This window comes from Anabas testudineus, chromosome 14 (genome assembly GCF_900324465.2).
Source record: "Anabas testudineus chromosome 14, fAnaTes1.2, whole genome shotgun sequence".
In the NCBI taxonomy this organism is placed as follows: domain Eukaryota; kingdom Metazoa; phylum Chordata; class Actinopteri; order Anabantiformes; family Anabantidae; genus Anabas; species Anabas testudineus.
In genome coordinates, this window is record NC_046623.1 from 7,388,733 (window position 1) to 7,407,225 (window position 18,493).

Genomic DNA, 18,493 nt, shown 5'->3' on the forward strand with positions numbered 1-18,493 from the left:
TACCACTGCCCTGTCTCTCTAACTTTACTTGGACTTTACTTCTATAATGCACTAGAAACTGACTCAGTCTCTCATATTTCTTCTGCAAATTCAATTTGTTATTGGAAACAGTCTCCTGTTAACACAACAAATGTCAATACATTAAAAAATCAGATTAATTCCAATTAATCTAAACAGATCACTTCAGTTTTTACCTGATGTTTTGAACAGTTCAGTTTCAGGTTTGTTGCTTATTTTTTAGATTAGCTTGAATAAAAACTCCATAGCTTGAATCCTCTAGATAGTAAATCCAAAGCAAGTTACTGCCACCTTCTTACATCAGATCACTGTCAACTTTCCACAGAGAGAATAAAAGGATGAGGAGAGAGACACAAAGGAGGGAGGAAGCCAGGATGCATAAGGAAAGAAAGAACAAGGAGGAGGAGGGAAAGAGACAGAAGCTGACTCAGGTTCATCAAAGGTGTCGGGTGAGAGTAATACCTGAAGGCTGGGTTACGTTGGGTTTCTCATACTTTTTCTTTTTTTATACCCAGATAGATAAACAAGTAATAGAACAATAGAAAGAAATATTTTGTGTTTATTTTCTATGGAATTGCCTCATACAGCAGGCAGCTCCGTATTATTATTATGATTCACGTTCACATTTCTTGACATATTCCTGTCACTTAAATTAAAGGATAATAAATGCAGTAAAAAGTATCTATATTTATGATTCTGCTCTGGTCTCACTTGGTATCATATGTAAAACCAATTTTGTGGGATAGCCCATTAAAACCTGTATATAACCTGTATAAACCTGCAAACATTATTAGATTTTTACTTTGTGTTTGGTTGAGGTTGATGCATTTGAAATGATAAAGCTCAAACAATGAGTGACATTGAAAGTAAAGTTGGCATTTTATGAAAATCAGTGTGCATAGAAAGAGGAAATACTCCTCTACCACAAACCAACTTTCAGGTACAGCCTGTAGATGTCCTGGTGGTTAAATATCCAGTAGCTGAATGAGACAAATGACATCTGACGTGAACAGGCCCCAGCTTTTTCCTAACACCTATATTTTCATGAGCTCTGGGCTCAGTCGATGACCTCACACGTTGCCAACTCCTCACAGTGTTATCACGGCTGATGTCACTGTTTGATCCCAGAGCCCCTGCAGGTCTGGGCTCGCTCCTGTCTACATGGTTGAAATGCCTCGGAGGGAGTGGCTCCTTTGTGTTGTCATAGAAACTGTGTTAATGTAAAACTGCTGGATTGAAAGCGAGCCCGCTACATCTGTCAGGATTTACATTTTCAGATCTGATCTTCTCCTTCCTCCTTTCTTTGTGTCTTGACATGAAACTCAACACAGATAAGGGATTTACATTCCACAGCTGCCTGCTGCCTGTTTCTGTTTCAGTCAGATTTGAGAGACCGCAAACATCACTCATTTGAATTGAGGCAATAAATAATCTCCTACGTGTGCCACACTGCTCTCTAATTAGCGTAACTCCCTTCCTGTGCCCCCTCAGACGTCACTGTTCTGGAGGATTTTGTCATTCGTCCCTCCTTTCCTCCTAATCCCGTCTTATTCTTTAGTGGTAGAGCGAGAAATTCAGAGAATTCCTTTCAGTGACCACACCAAACCCTCCAGTCACATGCCTTTTCCTTCCCTACTTCTCCTAAATAAGGAATTACAATTTGAGTAGGAATAAAGGGAAAAAGCAAAGGGGCGGGTCGTGGAGTGAAATAAGAAGACCAGTAGGCGTAGCTCTGTCCTGCTCCCTCTTTCTGTTGAATGCGGTGAAGTCATATACTTCAGCCAGGGGTGTTTTCTGCAATTATACTGGCACTCCTCTTCAGTGCACTCTGCACTGTGCTACAAGGAAGAAGAAGGGCGCGAACACAGCAACACAAGCCCAAACCCCACGGGTACCCACCTGAAGGCTACTGAACAAAGTAAGGACTCTCTCTCTCTCACTTTTGCCTTTACTTCGTTCTCAATCTCAGTTTTCTGGCAGTTCGAAAGATTTGAGCTTGTGGCTGAATCTGTGCAGGAAACATGAAAAAAAAAAAGAAGTGTAATGTATCGGACACCCCACCCTTGCTGTTGGTCTCCTTCCTTCTTGGTTAATGTTTGATCTTACACAGACTGAGGCCAAATGCTCTGTTATTGTTTAGTAGTTTGCATGGGGATTCGATGCCTTCTGAATGACCCACAAGTCTGTGAATTCTTGACTTAGAAAATCCTCTTTCTTATCTCAGCTCTTTCCGCAGCCTCACAGTTTCAGGAAATGTTAAGCTTCAGCCTCTGACAAATGTAGTCACTGCTGTCTAATAATGCATCAGTTTCTATTTTAGCATATGTGCAGAACACCACAATGCTCTTCGTGTGTCTGTCAGATCTGTTTTCATATTTATTGGACATTTATGTGCTTTCAACTACGAGATAACTTCAACAACCTGTGCTGCCTGAGCTGTTACTGCTATCTGCAGTGATCAGGAAACATGCAGACCACTGAAATACCATTGTGCCTCAGCAGCAACCTGGACTGTGCAGGATAAAGGGAATCATGGTCACATACTTTATCAGTCGTGTCCACTAATCATGAACTTTATGTTTTGAAACAATTGTGTTCACGTCACAAAGATTTCAGAAAAGCCTTTTTCTTTTGCACAACTAAATGAGTCACTGATCAAACAACCGTACGTTTAGATATGGGAAACTGATATCTGTAACAACTGATGAGGCAGTTCAGTGCAGCCCTGTCGCAATAACAAGAAAGTTGTGAAATGCCTCGTAGCGGATGCAAGTTACTGTGGGACAAGAGTTTCAGAATTTGGGCGGGGGGCGAGAGGGATGAATATAAAAACTGTAAGAACTTCACTTCCATCTGAGTAAGACTCTTAACCCTCAAATGGCACACGGAAGCTGCTCTGTGAACAAAGTATGAAGAGTTTAATCTGGGTAACGGTGAGATATTAAAATAGCAGAGGGACAGACAAACTGTACAAACAATATTTTACTGCTGCTATCTCCATGAGGACTGCATCAACCCATTTATGATTTCATTTCCCATCTTTAAGAATCACCTCAGTAACCTCAGCAGCACACATCCATCATCTGCATCCTGGTTTTTTTGTGAAGGGTTGGAGCCGTGACTCTGTGATTACGAGATGTTCCCAGGAACTACTAGGCCGCTCCCAGTTGACTTCTAAAGTGCACAGACACACTTGAAATGCACAGTGCTGACTGACAGTGGCGTGCCTCAACCTTGTTTACATATGTAGTTTGGAGAGCGATGCAGCTTAGAGTAAAGGTTAATCTACCAGACTGGACTGACTTCATCATCCTGCACGCAGAGATAAGTCACGACGTTTGCAGCTGCTGGATGTTCTCTAGGCGTGCCAGGACACGACAGACAGAACTCACTGAGAAAGTGTTTAAAAGTTTGGATGTTTGGATATTTACTTCACCATTCTGGTTTTGGAATAACCTAAAGGACCATTAGACACTTCTCCACCACATGCCTGAAGCATATAACCACTGCAAGCTCACACAATGAACAGAGACGCAAGTGTGATCTGCGGCAGCTCGGCTTCCAGTGTGGAGCTGTTGGACACAATGATGACTTGTCAAACTATCAACACTTATTGTGTAAGACCAACAAGGCTCTGTTTTGCAAGGGATGTAATAGGTGTGCCTTTTTGCCCTCAAGTGACAAACGTACTTTATGGCGCATATTAAACCCTGTTTGCTAAATAAAAAATAAAACACAAATGCCTGCACACAATATTCCATCATTTACAACACGAAAATATGCAGCTTCCCTGTATCTGCAGACCATACTGAGGCCAAGTATGTGAATTTTTGTGCATGCACTTGGGCTGACAGTGAAGAAAAGTAAGATTTCCCCACCAGTTCTAAACATGTCCATATGTTATCAGGTTTCCTAGAATTACTGAAATGTGTAACTCGGTGACTCAGAGCAGTGTGGTGGTTAACACATACGTCTCATGCTTTCATGATTTAACAGGCTCAATAAAGCTATTTGCTTTTTTGCTTAACGTCTGTTTCCATAGTGAGCAGCAGTGTGTTGTTTTGTTTAGAGTCCTGTATACACACAGCTACCTTTGTCAGGGAGAAAGGAAGGAAGTGACAGCTGAATGAGCAAACAGGATGAAGGGAGTGGGGCTGTTCAGCAGAAGCTAACAGGAAGCTCATACTGCATTAATAAGTGAGATAGGCCAGCTGTAATTACTTGTAGAGAGGCTGTAATTTCACAAAACGTTCAGCATTTCTAATTTTCTTAAACAAAATGTCAAATTGTGACACTGACTGTCACCAATGTGAGAATCTGTGCACATTATATCATTATAGTTCGCTTCATAATTAACATTCACACATGAAAGTTGCATCAACTTTGAATATTTTTTCATCTAACTCTCTACTAGAGTGCAAAACATTGTTTTACCCAAAAACTGTTTCTTTAACCATCACACTTTTGGACTAACTTCAATACTTACTTTGAAGTATTGAGGACCAGCCTAAATTGGTTCACTTGCTCCATGTCCTGTTTCTGATTGTTTTAAACAAAAAGCATAAGAACAAAAACATGTTCATGCACACATGCGTGCATCAGGAAGACAGTGACTAAAATCGTATTTGTTCTGACTGAAGGCCAGGTCTGGGTGTGAGCAGGGCAGGGATTCAAAAGTGAATGTTGCATCTATTAAAAATTAAGATTGAAAGTGGCACAGTATGCTGCCAAGAAGTACAGTTTGCCTATTTACTCTTTAAACCTCCCCTCCCAACAGGATCAGCATGGCAAACAAAGGTCCTGCCTACGGTCTGAGCCGTGAGGTTCAGAGTAAGATTGATAAGAAATATGACCCAGAACTGGAAGAAAGGCTGGTAGAGTGGATCGTTGCCCAGTGTGGATCTGCAGTTGGCCGGCCTGAAGAAGGCAAGACTGGCTTCCAAAAGTGGCTCAAGGATGGATGTGTGAGTGTTGGGTTTACAAAAAAGTATATATCTCCACAGTGTATACCGTTTCAATTTGCATTGTGTAGAGATACCTACTCTGTTTCTCTCCAGGTTCTGTGTGAACTTATCAACAGTCTGCATGGAGCCAACAAGCCGGTCAAGGCCATCAAGAGCTCTGGCATGGCATTTAAGCAGATGGAGCAAATCTCCATGTTCCTCAGAGCTGCGGAAAATTATGGCATCACGAAAACTGACATGTTCCAGACTGTAGACCTCTTTGAAGGCAAGACAACCAGCTTTATCGGTAGCATTATAAGAGAGTCTTGTTAATCAGAGTCTTGTTTAGATCTAAGCTAAACTGCACTGAGTGCAGGTCACTGGCTCTCTCCTTGTGTCTGGTGAGGGCTTTATTCATTTGAGATTATTGCATGTCTTTAGGGAAAGACCTGGCTGCTGTTCAGAGAACCCTGATGACTCTGGGCAGTTTGGCAGTCACAAAGGATGATGGGAATTACAAAGGAGACCCCAACTGGTTCCATAGGTGAGTATGAGCACTTCCCCTCATGTGTGAACTCTCTCTGTGGAAAGCTGGTGAAACAAAGGAGGCTTCATTTCAGTGCTGAGGAAAGAAATTGTGGACTGAGAGTTTGTGTGCTGGTGTTGTTGTGTGTGTGCAGGAAGGCCCAAGAGAACAGGAGGGATTTCTCAGAGGAACAGCTGAGCGAAGGCAAAAATGTCATTGGCCTGCAAATGGGCACAAATAAAGGAGCATCTCAAGCTGGCATGACAGGCTACGGGCGTCCCAGACAGATCATCAACAACCCCTGAACACTGGCAGTGTTCAAGTCCTCCTCCCATACACTCCTCCTTCTGTTCTCTCTCAAAGGCCAGTCAGCGAGGATGGAGAAACTCTGACCCTTACATCGGCCATTAGGAGAAATGTGACCTGACTGCTTTCAAGACTAAACTGGACCAAAACAGGAGCCGACAGGACTGTGTGCACATACGCAGCACACACTTCATGTTGAGCACACTCACGTTAAAAAGATGCATTCCACAGTACCACCTTGTAAATAATATATTTTTAAGGATCTATCCAATTGTTTTGCATGTTTTAACTTACTGCCTTAACATCAAATGAGCTTGGATTGGATTTATTTCAGACTTTCACTGGTTTCAGTTCATTTCAGTGCACTAGAAAAATCTGCAAACTCTTTTTCATGTGCTGACTTTTAGCTTTTGTTCATCTGTCAGTGTTGCTGTTCAGACAATGTTATCCATCCCTATACAACAGGATGTCCTTGAAAGCACCACCTTGGTCAGTTTTGAAACTGTTTCCTGCTTACATTGAAGAACAACACAGCCATTGTGCAAAAACCATTAATGACAAAGAGCAAATGGAGTAGGTAGTAGTTCAAAATGACAGCAGATGTGAAGCCTTTGCTTGCTGTATACTGAAATGAGCTGAAACAAGCATCCTGGAAGGTAAGAAGTGTATGGAGTGATGTGGTTTACAGTAATGTTATATACAAAATTTGAAGTGAATAGGCATACATCACAGCCTATGTAATGTACAAATTTGAAATAAAGTTTGATCCAACTGTAAAGAAGTCTCACGAATGCTGAATAACTGGGGGTTTGGTCATATCTGCTGATTGAGTTGTCACATCTTGATAGCCCAGCAGGTAAACAGAGAAAGAGATTAACTAATGTGCACAGCAGCCAGTGATAATCACGTCAGAGTTTCTGCAGGTAGCTGTAGCACGGCACCTAGAATCGTCTGCTTTGAACCTGAGCTGTTCTCCATGCAGCGATAAGCACGTGTGATAAAATCTAGCGGGGGGAAAAAAAAAATCAAGGGGGTTGCAGGGTATGACTATCACTATCCCCTGCCAACTTTTTGTTTATACTGTGTTTTCTGCTTGAGTACCAGCAAAGCTGTTCAGCATGAAGTGACTGAGAAAAGGCCGGAGGTGGAGAAGAAAAGCAGCAAGGAGGAATTAAGAGAATAGAGCAGACATTTAGTTTGCATGAGAGAAAGAGCTTATAAAGAAAGTAAAAAGGAGAAGAAGGAGTGGTACAATGTCAGAATAGAGTCTGGGACAGGGGATTAGTTAGTGACTGGGGTCAGAGAGAGTATAGGTCAAGTCAGGACAGGATTAAGAAATCAGAGAGCATTTCCAAAAAAGGAGTGATCAACGCAGAGGGAGGGCAAACAAAAGACTTCCTTTTCCCCTTCCTTCTTACTCTTAGTGTTACAGGAAACACTTTTTATAAAGTATTGATAAATTGATATATTGTAAAGAGTGAGACCAGTATCCATGTAGACCAAGTGAAAACAAGTAAATAGGCAAGTTGTTCATGTGGCCACATGTTCTTATGTCTACTTGCCTTTGATAGGGTGAGGTCATTTGTTCTTTATAATGTCCTCACTTTTCAAACTTACCATTACCACATTAGTCTGGGCTGTTACCTTCGCTGTGGTTCAGATTATATAAGTATAATAGCCAAAATCTGTTTGTTATTTCAACACTAATATTTATTTCAACACACAACAATAAGTGAGCTCGTCGAACACATCTGTTCAAGTTTTTCTGCAGGGTCCATTAACACACTGTACCAAGACACTTGGACTGATTCCTTCTTGCTGTTTGTCACTATGTCAAGAAACACAAATATTTAGAGTTGATGCAACTGTCTGAAGTATTATTTATTGTTACGGTTTACATTTGTGCTGTTACTTATTAGTCAGCCAGAAAACACTTCATAATAACTGGGGGATCGTGGTAGTAGGAGAAAAGATTTACTTTAATGTGTTCAGTTATTGTAGATTACAATCTGTTTTAGAGATGTGGTACACTGTTACCACATTTCATCGCTGCACAGATAAAAGAGATCACTGACGTGGTGAGATATGTGATTTCTTTGTGAGAGATTGTGTCTGAAGACCTGAGAATAAGTTAATGAGTTAGTTTATCTTATATCATTTGTTCCCTGGCTTCTAATCAAAACTACAGTTTCCCCTTTTTTATATACCTCAAAAACCAATTGTAGTACAACTCGGTAAAACACTGTAGTTGTATCCTTGCTTGTGTTGCTATGCAGCCACGAGGCAAAACGAAATAACTTGGTTAACGTTTTCAGGAAACGTCTTGCCACCTCTGGTCCACCACAAACGTGTGGAGGGCAACTTAAATTAATGAAAATGAAAAACCTACTTGTCACATTTGAAATATTCCCCAAGCTAACTAACACAAACCTTTCTTATCTAATGATCTCAGCCAAACCTCAGTAGAACACTGATGTCTGGCCTCTTTGACACCTAAGCCATTTCTCTTTCCATCGGGGTTTTAATAAAGTGTGGAAACGCTAACACGTCACTGACCTCACTGCAGTGGAATGTACTTCGCTGCCATACAGGGGCATAACAGGGGAGATGATAGCTTTGAGGTTATAGAAACTGCCTTCTGACTGGAGAGATGGCAGTTGAAATACTTTGCCTGGGATAACATGAATAAAGAAACTGATGTTACGTCTTCTCCTTGAGCTGCCACTGTGCCATTGAGCAAGACGCGTTCGTTATTTGAGTGGCTTCAGAAGAGAGCTGACCGAGTTCACTACAATAAAGGTAAATTGAGGGTCATTCAAAGTTTCAGGAACTCTGTAGGTTCTCTAAATGACTCTATAGGAACATGAAACAGTGGTAAGGCCTGGTCCAAACCTCAAGTCTAAAGTAATCTGAATGGACAACAAGTGTGATAACCAGACTGGAACTAATACTACGATTAGTAGAGTGACACAGTGGAAAAATCTGCAGAAATATGGCTTCAGTGCTCAGCAATGGGGCTTCTGGCTTGGCAGTAATGCATAAACCAGCCAGTTAGTGGGTGTGAAACCGGTGAGGGATTACAGCGACTCCTACTGGCTGCTCTGTCTCCACTGTCTAAACCACTGTCTCACACGAAGACTGATGTTTAGTAGCAAGATGGGTTTCTCGGTCGCCCAAACAATCTCACCACAAAGTCCACCAGGAACAAACATTAGCATGTATTTCAAAACAGCAGAGAGCGAGCTGTACTTCAAGAGCAGCTAGAACCTGACAGAAGCTTCAGAACAGCTATTATACTGTGTTATTATTAAGATTGCTTTGTCAAGCGTCGATACATTCTGGTTTAATAGGGTTGTCATTTGATTGGCATATATATTATATAAGTAAATTAATAATCTAATATCACATTTTGTGCACCAAAAAGTACTTCCTGTTCTGCCGTCTACAGATTTTGTCAGTGAACCAAACAAAAGCGCTGTTTATTATTCCTACATTTACACATTTCGATCCATAATTTGTCAGTGTCACGCTTCTCAGTACAAATATTCATTTTGGGAAAGCCTCGGTCATATCATACATACTTTTACAATACCAATCTTGTCTTACAATAGACGTCTTACCAAATATGAGAGGAGAATCAAATTATAATTAGCAGTCACGATTTGTACACAATGTCAGGAAGAGATGATACCGCCTTTTCAACAATCAAAACGCTGGTGAATAAATCTCCCAACAAGGGGGAGGACAAGTGAGCTGAGCTGTGGAATGTAAGAAAAACAGATAATAATAGATAACTGGTTAAATGCTGCAGGGAACAACAGGCTGGGGAAGACAAAGCACTTGGCTGCATGAATAGGCCAAAGTGGTAACATGCATTTGTGAGTATCTGGCCTTTAACTGCATTAAAGCACCAAAGGTTCTGTTTATTATTCTGGGAGAAAAGTACAAAGGCAATGTTAGGCTGCTTTGGATTGTATGCAGCAGGGTGATATCAGTCCAAGGTTACAGTCAAGACAGGATTGCCCTGAGTGAAAGAGAAGTAAAAGGAGCAGCATGACCCCGACCTGAGACTGAATTAACCAAGAGGGGGAAAAAAATCAATGCGTATAAATTAATTTCAATGTCAAAAAGAAAGACCCACTGGAATTCCACGGGTTAGTTTGAGTGGGACTGAGATGGTGTTAGGCAAACATTATTGTAGATAAAACTGTTCTTTTTGCAGCTCCCATGGTAAATTATAAACCAGAGTGGGTGACGTTTCCTCCTGGCTTCATGGAGCTGGTGGAGCTGTAATTTGTGTTTAAACACCTAAGTATGTATGAACGTGGTTTTCCAAATGGTGACACGCAGCTGTGTTTATGAACCACAGAGATACTTACAATAGTTAAGGGAGATGTCATATCAGGCACAAAAAAACATGGTGTCCACAGTGAGGCATAAGGCGATGACTGAATATGTGTGTGAATGACTCGTGTGCATGGTAGAGGCATGAATAGGGCTGATCTGGAGCCACAGTAAAAGCCCTCTGCTCTGTCTCTGTCCTTCTTCAGTGCTGCCACATTCTTCACGTGGAAACACAGAATGACCCAAAGTAGGTCACAGGAATATCAGGTGAAAACGGTGGGTAACATGAGTCAGGAAGCAGGTGGTCCCCTCAAATCAAGTGGTTTGAGATCTGTAAGGAAACGACCATCCAGATGCTATCAGAGGGGGACAAAGCTGTTAAAGCAAAGTGATGAGTTGATAATTCAGAACAGATAGTTATTTATTCATTTTGCTCTTTATCACCTAATCAACCAATCAGAGCAGTTTTGCACCTTATCGTCTGGGCGCTAGCGGATGTGGTGAAGGTGTGAGGTGCTATTTGCAGAAGAGGAGGAGTTCTTCACTGGGAGACTTACAAAACTCTAAGTGTTTGCTTCCCTGATAAAAAATAAAAACAAAAAACAGTGCACTAAATCTTACAGTAAGCAGGTTTTAGTGTTTACTAAACTTCTGCTTTTACAATGACATCAACTTCTCCATCTCAAATCCTCTGACTTTACATAATCTAACTGCAAAGTTAAAACATGTGATAAATGTATTCCAACATTTATCACGTTTTAACATGTGATAAATGTTAAAACAGCACATAGTGCCACGCCAAAATATGAGTGGTCACTGACGCAGGTTTCATTATTTTGGAGCTGTATGCCACTACAATCGAGAACACATTTCAGGAGAGCAGGCGTATCTGTATCAAAGTCAGCAACCGAGAGAAGACCTGAGTAAATACAGAGGGTTTAGTACAAGATGCAAATCACTGGTCTGCCTTAAAAACCAGTTCTGGAACAATAATCTATGGACGGGCGAGACCAAGAACAGAGAGAACAGCTCATAAACCAAGTCATACCACCTCATCTGTGACTCCTGGTGAATGTGTTATGGTGTGGGCAGGTGTTACTGGTTCCCTTGCATTTATGGACTGGACTTTCTTAAGGCAAAATAGTGAAATTGTCAAGTCAGTCGACTAACTTGAATGCAATGAATCCTGAAACGTGTTTAATTTCTACAGTCCACACTTTACAAAATGCAGAAGACTGCAGCATTGGCCAAATAGCAGCAGATGACAAATAGGTCTTGGACCATTTAATCACACTTGGCAGCATATTACATGAAGTTTCAAACATAAAGTAGCCTGGTGATGCTGCAGATAATTCATACAAGGTCTTCAGCTGCTACAATAAGTGATACACACACTCCCATCGCTGTTCAGTCTGCAAGAGCAGGAAACACACAAAGCCAGACGTACATACAGCTAATCTTTCTGTCGCCTCCGCCTATGTTAATGGATTTAGGATTAGAAAGTTATCTTTTCCCATTTTAACACAGTATATTGACAGAAGGAGGACTCAAATATTTCTCTAAAGTCTACATGGGCCATCTTAAGACTTAGAAAAACATTAAGTGGATACTAAAGATTTGCCCGTCTGTTGACTTTCATTTCCCTTCTGTGGTAGAGAACTTCAGGTAGAGCACATTTATGTGACTCCTTTTTAAAGTGTCAAAACAATAAAAAAAAAAAGTTTTAGTTTTAATTCCTCAATTTGTTTTATTACAGGAACATGAACTCATAATGTGAATCCAGCGTGGACTTCACTTATATCTTGTTTAGTTCTGTGCTGAGCTTTGTGTGTTAACAGCTCTTCAAAGTTCCCACTCAGTGAAGACAGTCTACAGTACAGACTAACTATTTTAACTACACTCAATAGATAAAAATAATTTAAATTAACGAGAGCAACATTAAAAGTGAGCAAATAGTTTATTAACTAGGCATTTTTCAACTTGCCAGCAATCATACTGGTGAGTCTTCTGAGTGCTGTTGGTGATTTACTAACATTAGAGAGACAAAATTGGTAAAAGCAAATTCATTTAGGCAATAAAAACTATTTGGCTAAAAGAGAGGAGGCGTGGAACAAGGAGGAGGCGTCTTTCTCTGCTTAGTTCACTGGTGAAATGGTTCCCTCTGTTGGCGAGCGTGAAACACTAACACAAAGCCCCGAAAACAGAATCTGAGCTCTATGCGTCCTCTTTTTAACTTCCAACATGATCACTCAGCTCAGCTTATAGGAACAGAAAAGACCACTTCAACACCTGGTGAGATCTTTGTTTCTTTTTTTAATTGGAATGCTTTACCTCAATAATGTCACAGCCAAAACAGTGCAAATACTACATCGCACCAAACACAGACTCAAGACACTCTGACCTCCGTCCGAACAAGCTTCACGTCTTATATACAGCTGGGGCCAATCACACATCCAACTTACACAATTCCAGCACCAGACACACTGTACACAACCGTCCCCATGAACACTTAAGGCACACACACACATACACTAGTTATATTTAACACAGCACGAGAATGTGCACAGCTTTAGATAGCAGTAAATCACATAATCTGATGCTTGACATCTGAACAAAACTGAAGCCACGGAGAAACAGCTACAGTGTAAGTGCACGGATGAATGTTTTTCTTTACATGAACAGCGATAGCTTTTTAGCATTTAGTGTGAGAGCAATCACGTGGCTATACCACATAGAGATGTCAGGTTTCAGGGTGGCCGGGCTGTAGTCACCTACAAATACAATATAGACAGAAATAAACAGGGGGCAAGAAACGGGAAAGAAAATACTGTATGTTCAAGTATTGAGGAAGGAGAGGGAGAGAGAAGCTGTGCTTGTTTGATATCTTAGTGTTAAATACAAGCAGAGGAAGAAACTCTCCCATATTGATCTGTATTTAGAAAGAATAGCTCACGGCATCATTAGCAATGTAAGATAACTGCAGCTAATGTGTCTTAACTTCTTTCATTCTCTGTAGAAAATATTAAAGCAAGTGCACGGCAATGTTACTGCAAAACCAGCACACACAATCATCAACAAACTGCAATATCATGGCCTGAAATGTTGCGCTGATATTGATACTCTTGCTACAGAACAATGTCCTCTCACATGCACACAGGATAAGGTCCTGCAGTGGTCAAGGCCTTCAGATTTGATTTTTACACATTAGAAGTTAAATGTCACATTAGATTTACTTAAAGCAAAATGGTGAAACAGTAAATAAAATAGCAATACACTTTGAGGATGTGATGAAGTGTTGCACGTAAGCATCAGCCTCAGGGGTGGAAGACCTTATGTAGATTATCAGACAAACAGTATAACATCACTAATTAATATGAATGAATACATAATTTTGACTGATCACTGTCACTCAATTACTACAGAAGCGCTGAGCGACTTTCTGCTCAAAAAGCTAAAGTTTGCCTTAAAACATGCATTTGAAATTTAACATTTAGTTTGGTGACAGTTTAAGGTGACACAGTAACAAAGCAGTGATCTAGTGTGATCTCTCCAGATCTATCTTATATAGATAAACAATTTGCAAAGACATCTAAATAGTTACACACCATGTTCACAAGTGAGTAAGTGCTCCTTACCTGACTGAGTATATGGAAACACTACACATAAATAACTGGACTGACACAGGTATCGCAGTAGATCTGTGTACATTATTGAATTTGCTGTTTTCTTTGATTATGCTTTGAAACAAAATTATCTAACAGTGAGATACTTAACAATCCTGCCCAGGGTGTGCGTCTCGGCAGCAAATCCTCCAGCTACCAACCTTCTTAAGCCTTAAAAGGAATTAATGTCACACTCAGTAGTGACTTTTACTACTTTCATGTTTTCATTTGCATTTTAACAAGCCTGAAGGGGATCAAGTATGCAGAAGGAAAAAAGGAAAAAACATAGTTTTGATGCAATAGAAATTCTTATTTTCCCCTTTAAATTGTCTTGTTTCATCCTCAGATTGTTGTTGGTCCCACTGCGACTCCCAGGTTGGGAATCACTGCTGTGTAGGATGGTGGTCAGTACAGTAGTGGATAATGATCCGTCTAGTGTTTGCCTGTGCCCTGAACTTCTCGCGCATTAACAGAGAAGCTGCACAGTTAACAGTTTTGCAGAAACAAAACAAAACATAAGGGAACAAAATGGATTGTGTTTTATATTGTATTTCTGTGGCAGAGGTGACAAGAGTGAAACACAGGCCAATATTGATCTGTGTGTGTGTGCCACTGCAGTCCCACATGATTTCAGTGTATCTGCCTATGATTCGGAGTGCTCGGACTTTGTAAATGCTTTTTGCAATAGAGCTTACTACTGCGCTCACAGTGTCTACATCTGTAATGAGGTCTCTCTCTCTCTTCAGCACCTCTCCACACCCAACCCTCTGCTCATGAATGTCATCCCACACCCCTCGTGGGCCCACTCACATCAGGGTACCTCATTCCCCAATGAGCGAGCCCTTTGTTCCCCAGGATCCAGGGACATGTCTCCCACGTCTTCCACAGGAGCGAGTGAGACATGCCTCTGGATAAATGTGCTGCTCGGACATGGCCCTCAAACCAGTGACGCCCGTCTCTCCTCTGGGGTGTCCTCCAGTATTTGAAGCAGCAGGTCACTGAGGGGCTTGGACACGTTACGGTAACCTGACAGTGTCAGGTGAAGGAAGTCAAACATGTCCTGCTGGCTGATGGCTCCTCCAGAGTGGACAAACTCTCCACTCACATCCAGCAACTGAGCCTGTCCCAGTCGTGGAAGCCAGGAGCGCAGGAAGCCATTAACAGCAGCATTCTTCTCCCTCAGAGGGTTGGGATGCTCCCCTCGAGGCAACAAACCCTGAGAACCATGTAAATATTTTTGACTCATATACTTTACATATACATTTAAATAACAACAGCTAACAATGCTAAATATTTAACATATACTAAACTAAAGTTCATCACAAGACAAGACATACATAACTTACCAGAACAACTATCTTAGCCTTGGGGAGGCAGGAGATGAGCAGCTCTACAATAGCAAGAATTCCTCCAGCAACTTGTTCTGCAGTGTGTTCGTAATTGTTGGTTCCTACCCACAACACCACCACCTGGACAAGACCACAAAGAGACCACCATTAGGACCATGAGGTCACCTGCTCCTGCTACGATCAGCAAGATGAGGGAGAGCTACATGTATGTTTCTGCATGAGGGACTGCATGTGCAAGGCACAACAGTATGTATATGGCCTTTAATGGATAACAGATAAAATCCATCTCCACAAATCACAATCCTCTGCATCACTTTCTGTTTCAGTCAATGACAACCATGTCTGGGTTACATAGGTACAGGACAGGTAAATAAAGGGATTTTGCCCTAACCTTGGGACGAATGTTTTCCAGCTCTCCGTTCTGCAGCCTCCACAGCACGTTACACGTGGTGTCCCCTCCAATACCAAAGTTGAGCGCATGAAGAGGAGAGAACAACTCCCTCCAGACCTGTGGACGGGAATCCAAAGATCTGCATTTTATATGATAAATTTTAATTTGGTAAATGACACTAAATAAAAACCTGTCGACCAGTCATAACATACAGTACGTGTAGAGTATATTTATACTATACTTTATTTATACTTTAAGAAGCTACAGCAGATGGACATTAGAAGAGTTAACAATAACATATCTTGTCTCACCTCATACTGCTGCATTAACTGTATCATAGAATCCCCCACAAACAGAACATCTGGTTCAGCATCCTTACACTCCTGCACGAATCTTGTGTGCTGCAAAGAACACAATAACATGTCAGAACTGGTGATCAGGTCCAGAATGCCGAGAGATAAGGATACAAGAAAAGCCGACCAGTTCCACGTTAGGCCTTTCTGTCTGAGTTAGGTTGAGTGTGCCTACGTTCAACAAGAGAGTGCATTATGTTGTTAAATCCAGGCATTACTTACATGTTCTTTTCTTACTGCAAGTCAATCATATTCGTCATTGTTCAGTTATGCCTGCTGACATACTGTACAGCAAACCCTGGTGTTCAGGGACCCACAGAAAATTTAATTTCCTGTGATTCTGAGTCACTTCTATTAAGTATATGTGCATTAGGTAAAATCAGGGGGTTAATGTTTTCCTTTTGCTAAACACATCCTTAAATAGTACTGCGGAAGAAAATATGTGTAACCTTGAGATAGCAGAGTTTTAAATGACAGTTAAACATATAATTCTCTAATGGTAATAAATAGTATGAGGCAGTGAGAAAATTGTAAGTGGGAAACAGTTGAGGATATTAAGCAGCGGTTCATCCTTTGCCTCGCTGTCTGTGCTGTCATGTTTTATAGGAGATTGCGAGTCTCTACAAAAGAAACAGCAATGAAGTCCTTCAAATTCTTATATATTAAGATTTTTTTAATGTACACTTAGGCTAATCTATGTAAAAAATATCAAACAGTTTTTATAAATACTCTGTAAGTTAATATTCAGTCAAGTTAGACAACATCCTGCATCGAGACAGCTCCTGCTGCCCAGTCTGACAGAAAGTGTGGAGTAAAGCAGACTGTCTTTGTCCTGGGAGCTTGGAGGATTAACCTTGACTGGATCTACAAGAAGGTGCCACTGAATAGTTGACATGGCACAAATCTTGGCCATAGCGGTGTGTAGTTGGGTCCTGTCCTGACTGATAACGATGAACATCTCCATCAACCTTAACCACATAATAGTAACTAATGAGAATATGAACGAAACATCACCTCACGATGTGCACATCCTATTTATGTCCTAAAAGTCTTCTCTGTTCAGGAACCATGTGAACACAGCACAGTCCTGAACATAAAGGGTCCAATCAAAGATTTAACTATGTGCTGTAAATGGGAACAAACTATCACAATAACAACAATCTATGTTGGGCTTTACATGAGCTGTGTTTGTTGTGAGTGCGACTGCAGTCAGACAGAGACACCATCAAGTCATCCTTCTGTTGTTTAGCCTAACAATAAGACCAACCTGTGAGATCCAGCGTCCATCTCCATGTACATCCTCCACCGGCTGAGCCACCGCAGCTGGGTTCACTTCGTCGCCGCTCATCCTGCAGGAGACACCGCATGTAGATAAACCCGCACGCAGCCAGAGATGGATGGTTCATGTTGTGTAGCAGTGTGAGGAGGAGAGCATCAGCACCAGCTAGCAGCAGACAGACTAGCCTATTACGGATGGAGGCTACTGTCGATATCAAGGGTGGTGTTTACAGAGCAGGTCGCATTAAAGCCTCTAGTAACCCGTTTATCTGACGTTAGCCTGTTAGCTAACAGCTAGCCAGCCCAGGACTGGGGGCTGTTAACTGCTGCCTCTCTGACACTTGACGTTTGTCGTTCATTTACCGGACAGCCTACCTGACAGGGTGCTGGCCGTCACCTATCGGCTCCCTCGGCTCCTTTTGCCCCGGCCTAACTTCACCGCTGTGAGGTGCTCGACGCGGGTGATGCTCGCTAGCAACCGTTAGCTGCCTCCGGCTGGACGAGACAACAAAAGGCGTGTCAGGAGACGGAGACGGTGTGAGGAGCGGAGCGCCCACGAGTCACCGACAGCCGTAACACGACGGGGGGCACTGCAGAGAGCACGCTGAGGCATGTCACCCCGGGAGTTGTCTTTTAGGCTGATATTTCTTACAGACTGCCTTTAATGCCGAGGTCGGACTCTTATGACCGCCATAACTAACCCTGTAGCATTAAGCTCAGCACTGCTAACTTTGTACTTTAAGAGAGAAAACGAGTCTATGCTCTTCTCCTGAGAGAACAAACACAGGGCGACAAACGTCAGACCGAAAGGACTCATGGGTGAATCGTCGGTGGTCTGAAAACGTTTTATTTCGGATTCTCAAACAGCGACAATTGTCGAAATAATTTTACACGAATGTAATACACTGCATGGTAAAATTAGCTTAATTGACTAAAAGGCTGAAGGTATGTTTTTGTCTAGATAGTGCAGCACTGCAGCCATCTTGGCTGTGGGACACATGATCTTTTCCCTCCGTGACCCATCTCTGAGTAGGATCAAATGATGCATTCCAGGAAATACGGAAAATACAATGTCCATGATTTCTGTGTGTCGACGAGAAATAAAGGAAAATAGTGTTTAAGTCATTTTCTACGAACACCCCTAAAACCAGATGTGATGCATAGTTTACACTATTATGTTACTAAACAGTTAGGGAGTCAACCCCTGGTGGAGCCACACTACATGGCACAGTATGACTTACCATTTCATAATCTATTAAATAAGCATTTTGTTATCAAGCATTTGTGACTGGTAATTGTAATAATCTGTCTGTCAGTCACCCA

The 18,493-nt window shown here is 41.6% G+C and overlaps 2 protein-coding genes across 2 annotated transcripts; one reads left to right on the forward strand and one right to left on the reverse strand.

The window, feature by feature from the left end:
- The first annotated feature begins 1,768 nt into the window (after positions 1-1,768).
- Positions 1,769-6,574, forward strand: LOC113170333 (transgelin-like). The gene is made up of 5 exons (XM_026372394.2): positions 1,769-1,936; positions 4,796-4,982; positions 5,076-5,247; positions 5,403-5,505; positions 5,642-6,574. The coding sequence occupies exons 2-5, from the start codon at positions 4,803-4,805 to the stop codon at positions 5,790-5,792; spliced, it is 606 nt and encodes a 201-aa protein (XP_026228179.1). The 5' UTR covers positions 1,769-1,936; positions 4,796-4,802; the 3' UTR covers positions 5,793-6,574.
- Positions 6,575-12,430: 5,856 nt separating this feature from the next.
- pafah1b2 (platelet-activating factor acetylhydrolase 1b, catalytic subunit 2) lies at positions 12,431-18,246 on the reverse strand. The gene is made up of 6 exons (XM_026373405.1): positions 17,546-18,246; positions 17,160-17,241; positions 15,851-15,940; positions 15,540-15,656; positions 15,146-15,268; positions 12,431-15,015 (listed from the first exon to the last, which is right to left on the reverse strand). Exons 2-6 carry the CDS (start codon positions 17,238-17,240, stop codon positions 14,737-14,739), a joined length of 690 nt encoding a protein of 229 aa, XP_026229190.1. The 5' UTR covers position 17,241; positions 17,546-18,246; the 3' UTR covers positions 12,431-14,736.
- Between the last annotated feature and the right edge of the window lie 247 nt (positions 18,247-18,493).

Bases quoted from the DNA above. Each gene is read 5' to 3' on its own strand.
- LOC113170333 (XM_026372394.2), top strand. From the start codon at position 4,803: ATGGCAAACAAAGGTCCTGCCTACGGTCTGAGCCGTGAGGTTCAGAGT. The intron at 5,248-5,402 runs GCAAGACAACCA...GCATGTCTTTAG, and splicing joins GACTGTAGACCTCTTTGAAG to GGAAAGACCTGGCTGCTGTT. The intron at 5,506-5,641 runs GTGAGTATGAGC...GTGTGTGTGCAG, and splicing joins GACCCCAACTGGTTCCATAG to GAAGGCCCAAGAGAACAGGA.
- pafah1b2 (XM_026373405.1), bottom strand. From the start codon at position 17,240: ATGAGCGGCGACGAAGTGAACCCAGCTGCGGTGGCTCAGCCGGTGGAG. The intron at 15,941-17,159 runs GTTGGTCTTATT...TGTTCTTTGCAG, and splicing joins ATGGACGCTGGATCTCACAG to CACACAAGATTCGTGCAGGA. The intron at 15,016-15,145 runs GTAAGTTATGTA...CATGGTTCTCAG, and splicing joins AGGCTAAGATAGTTGTTCTG to GGTTTGTTGCCTCGAGGGGA.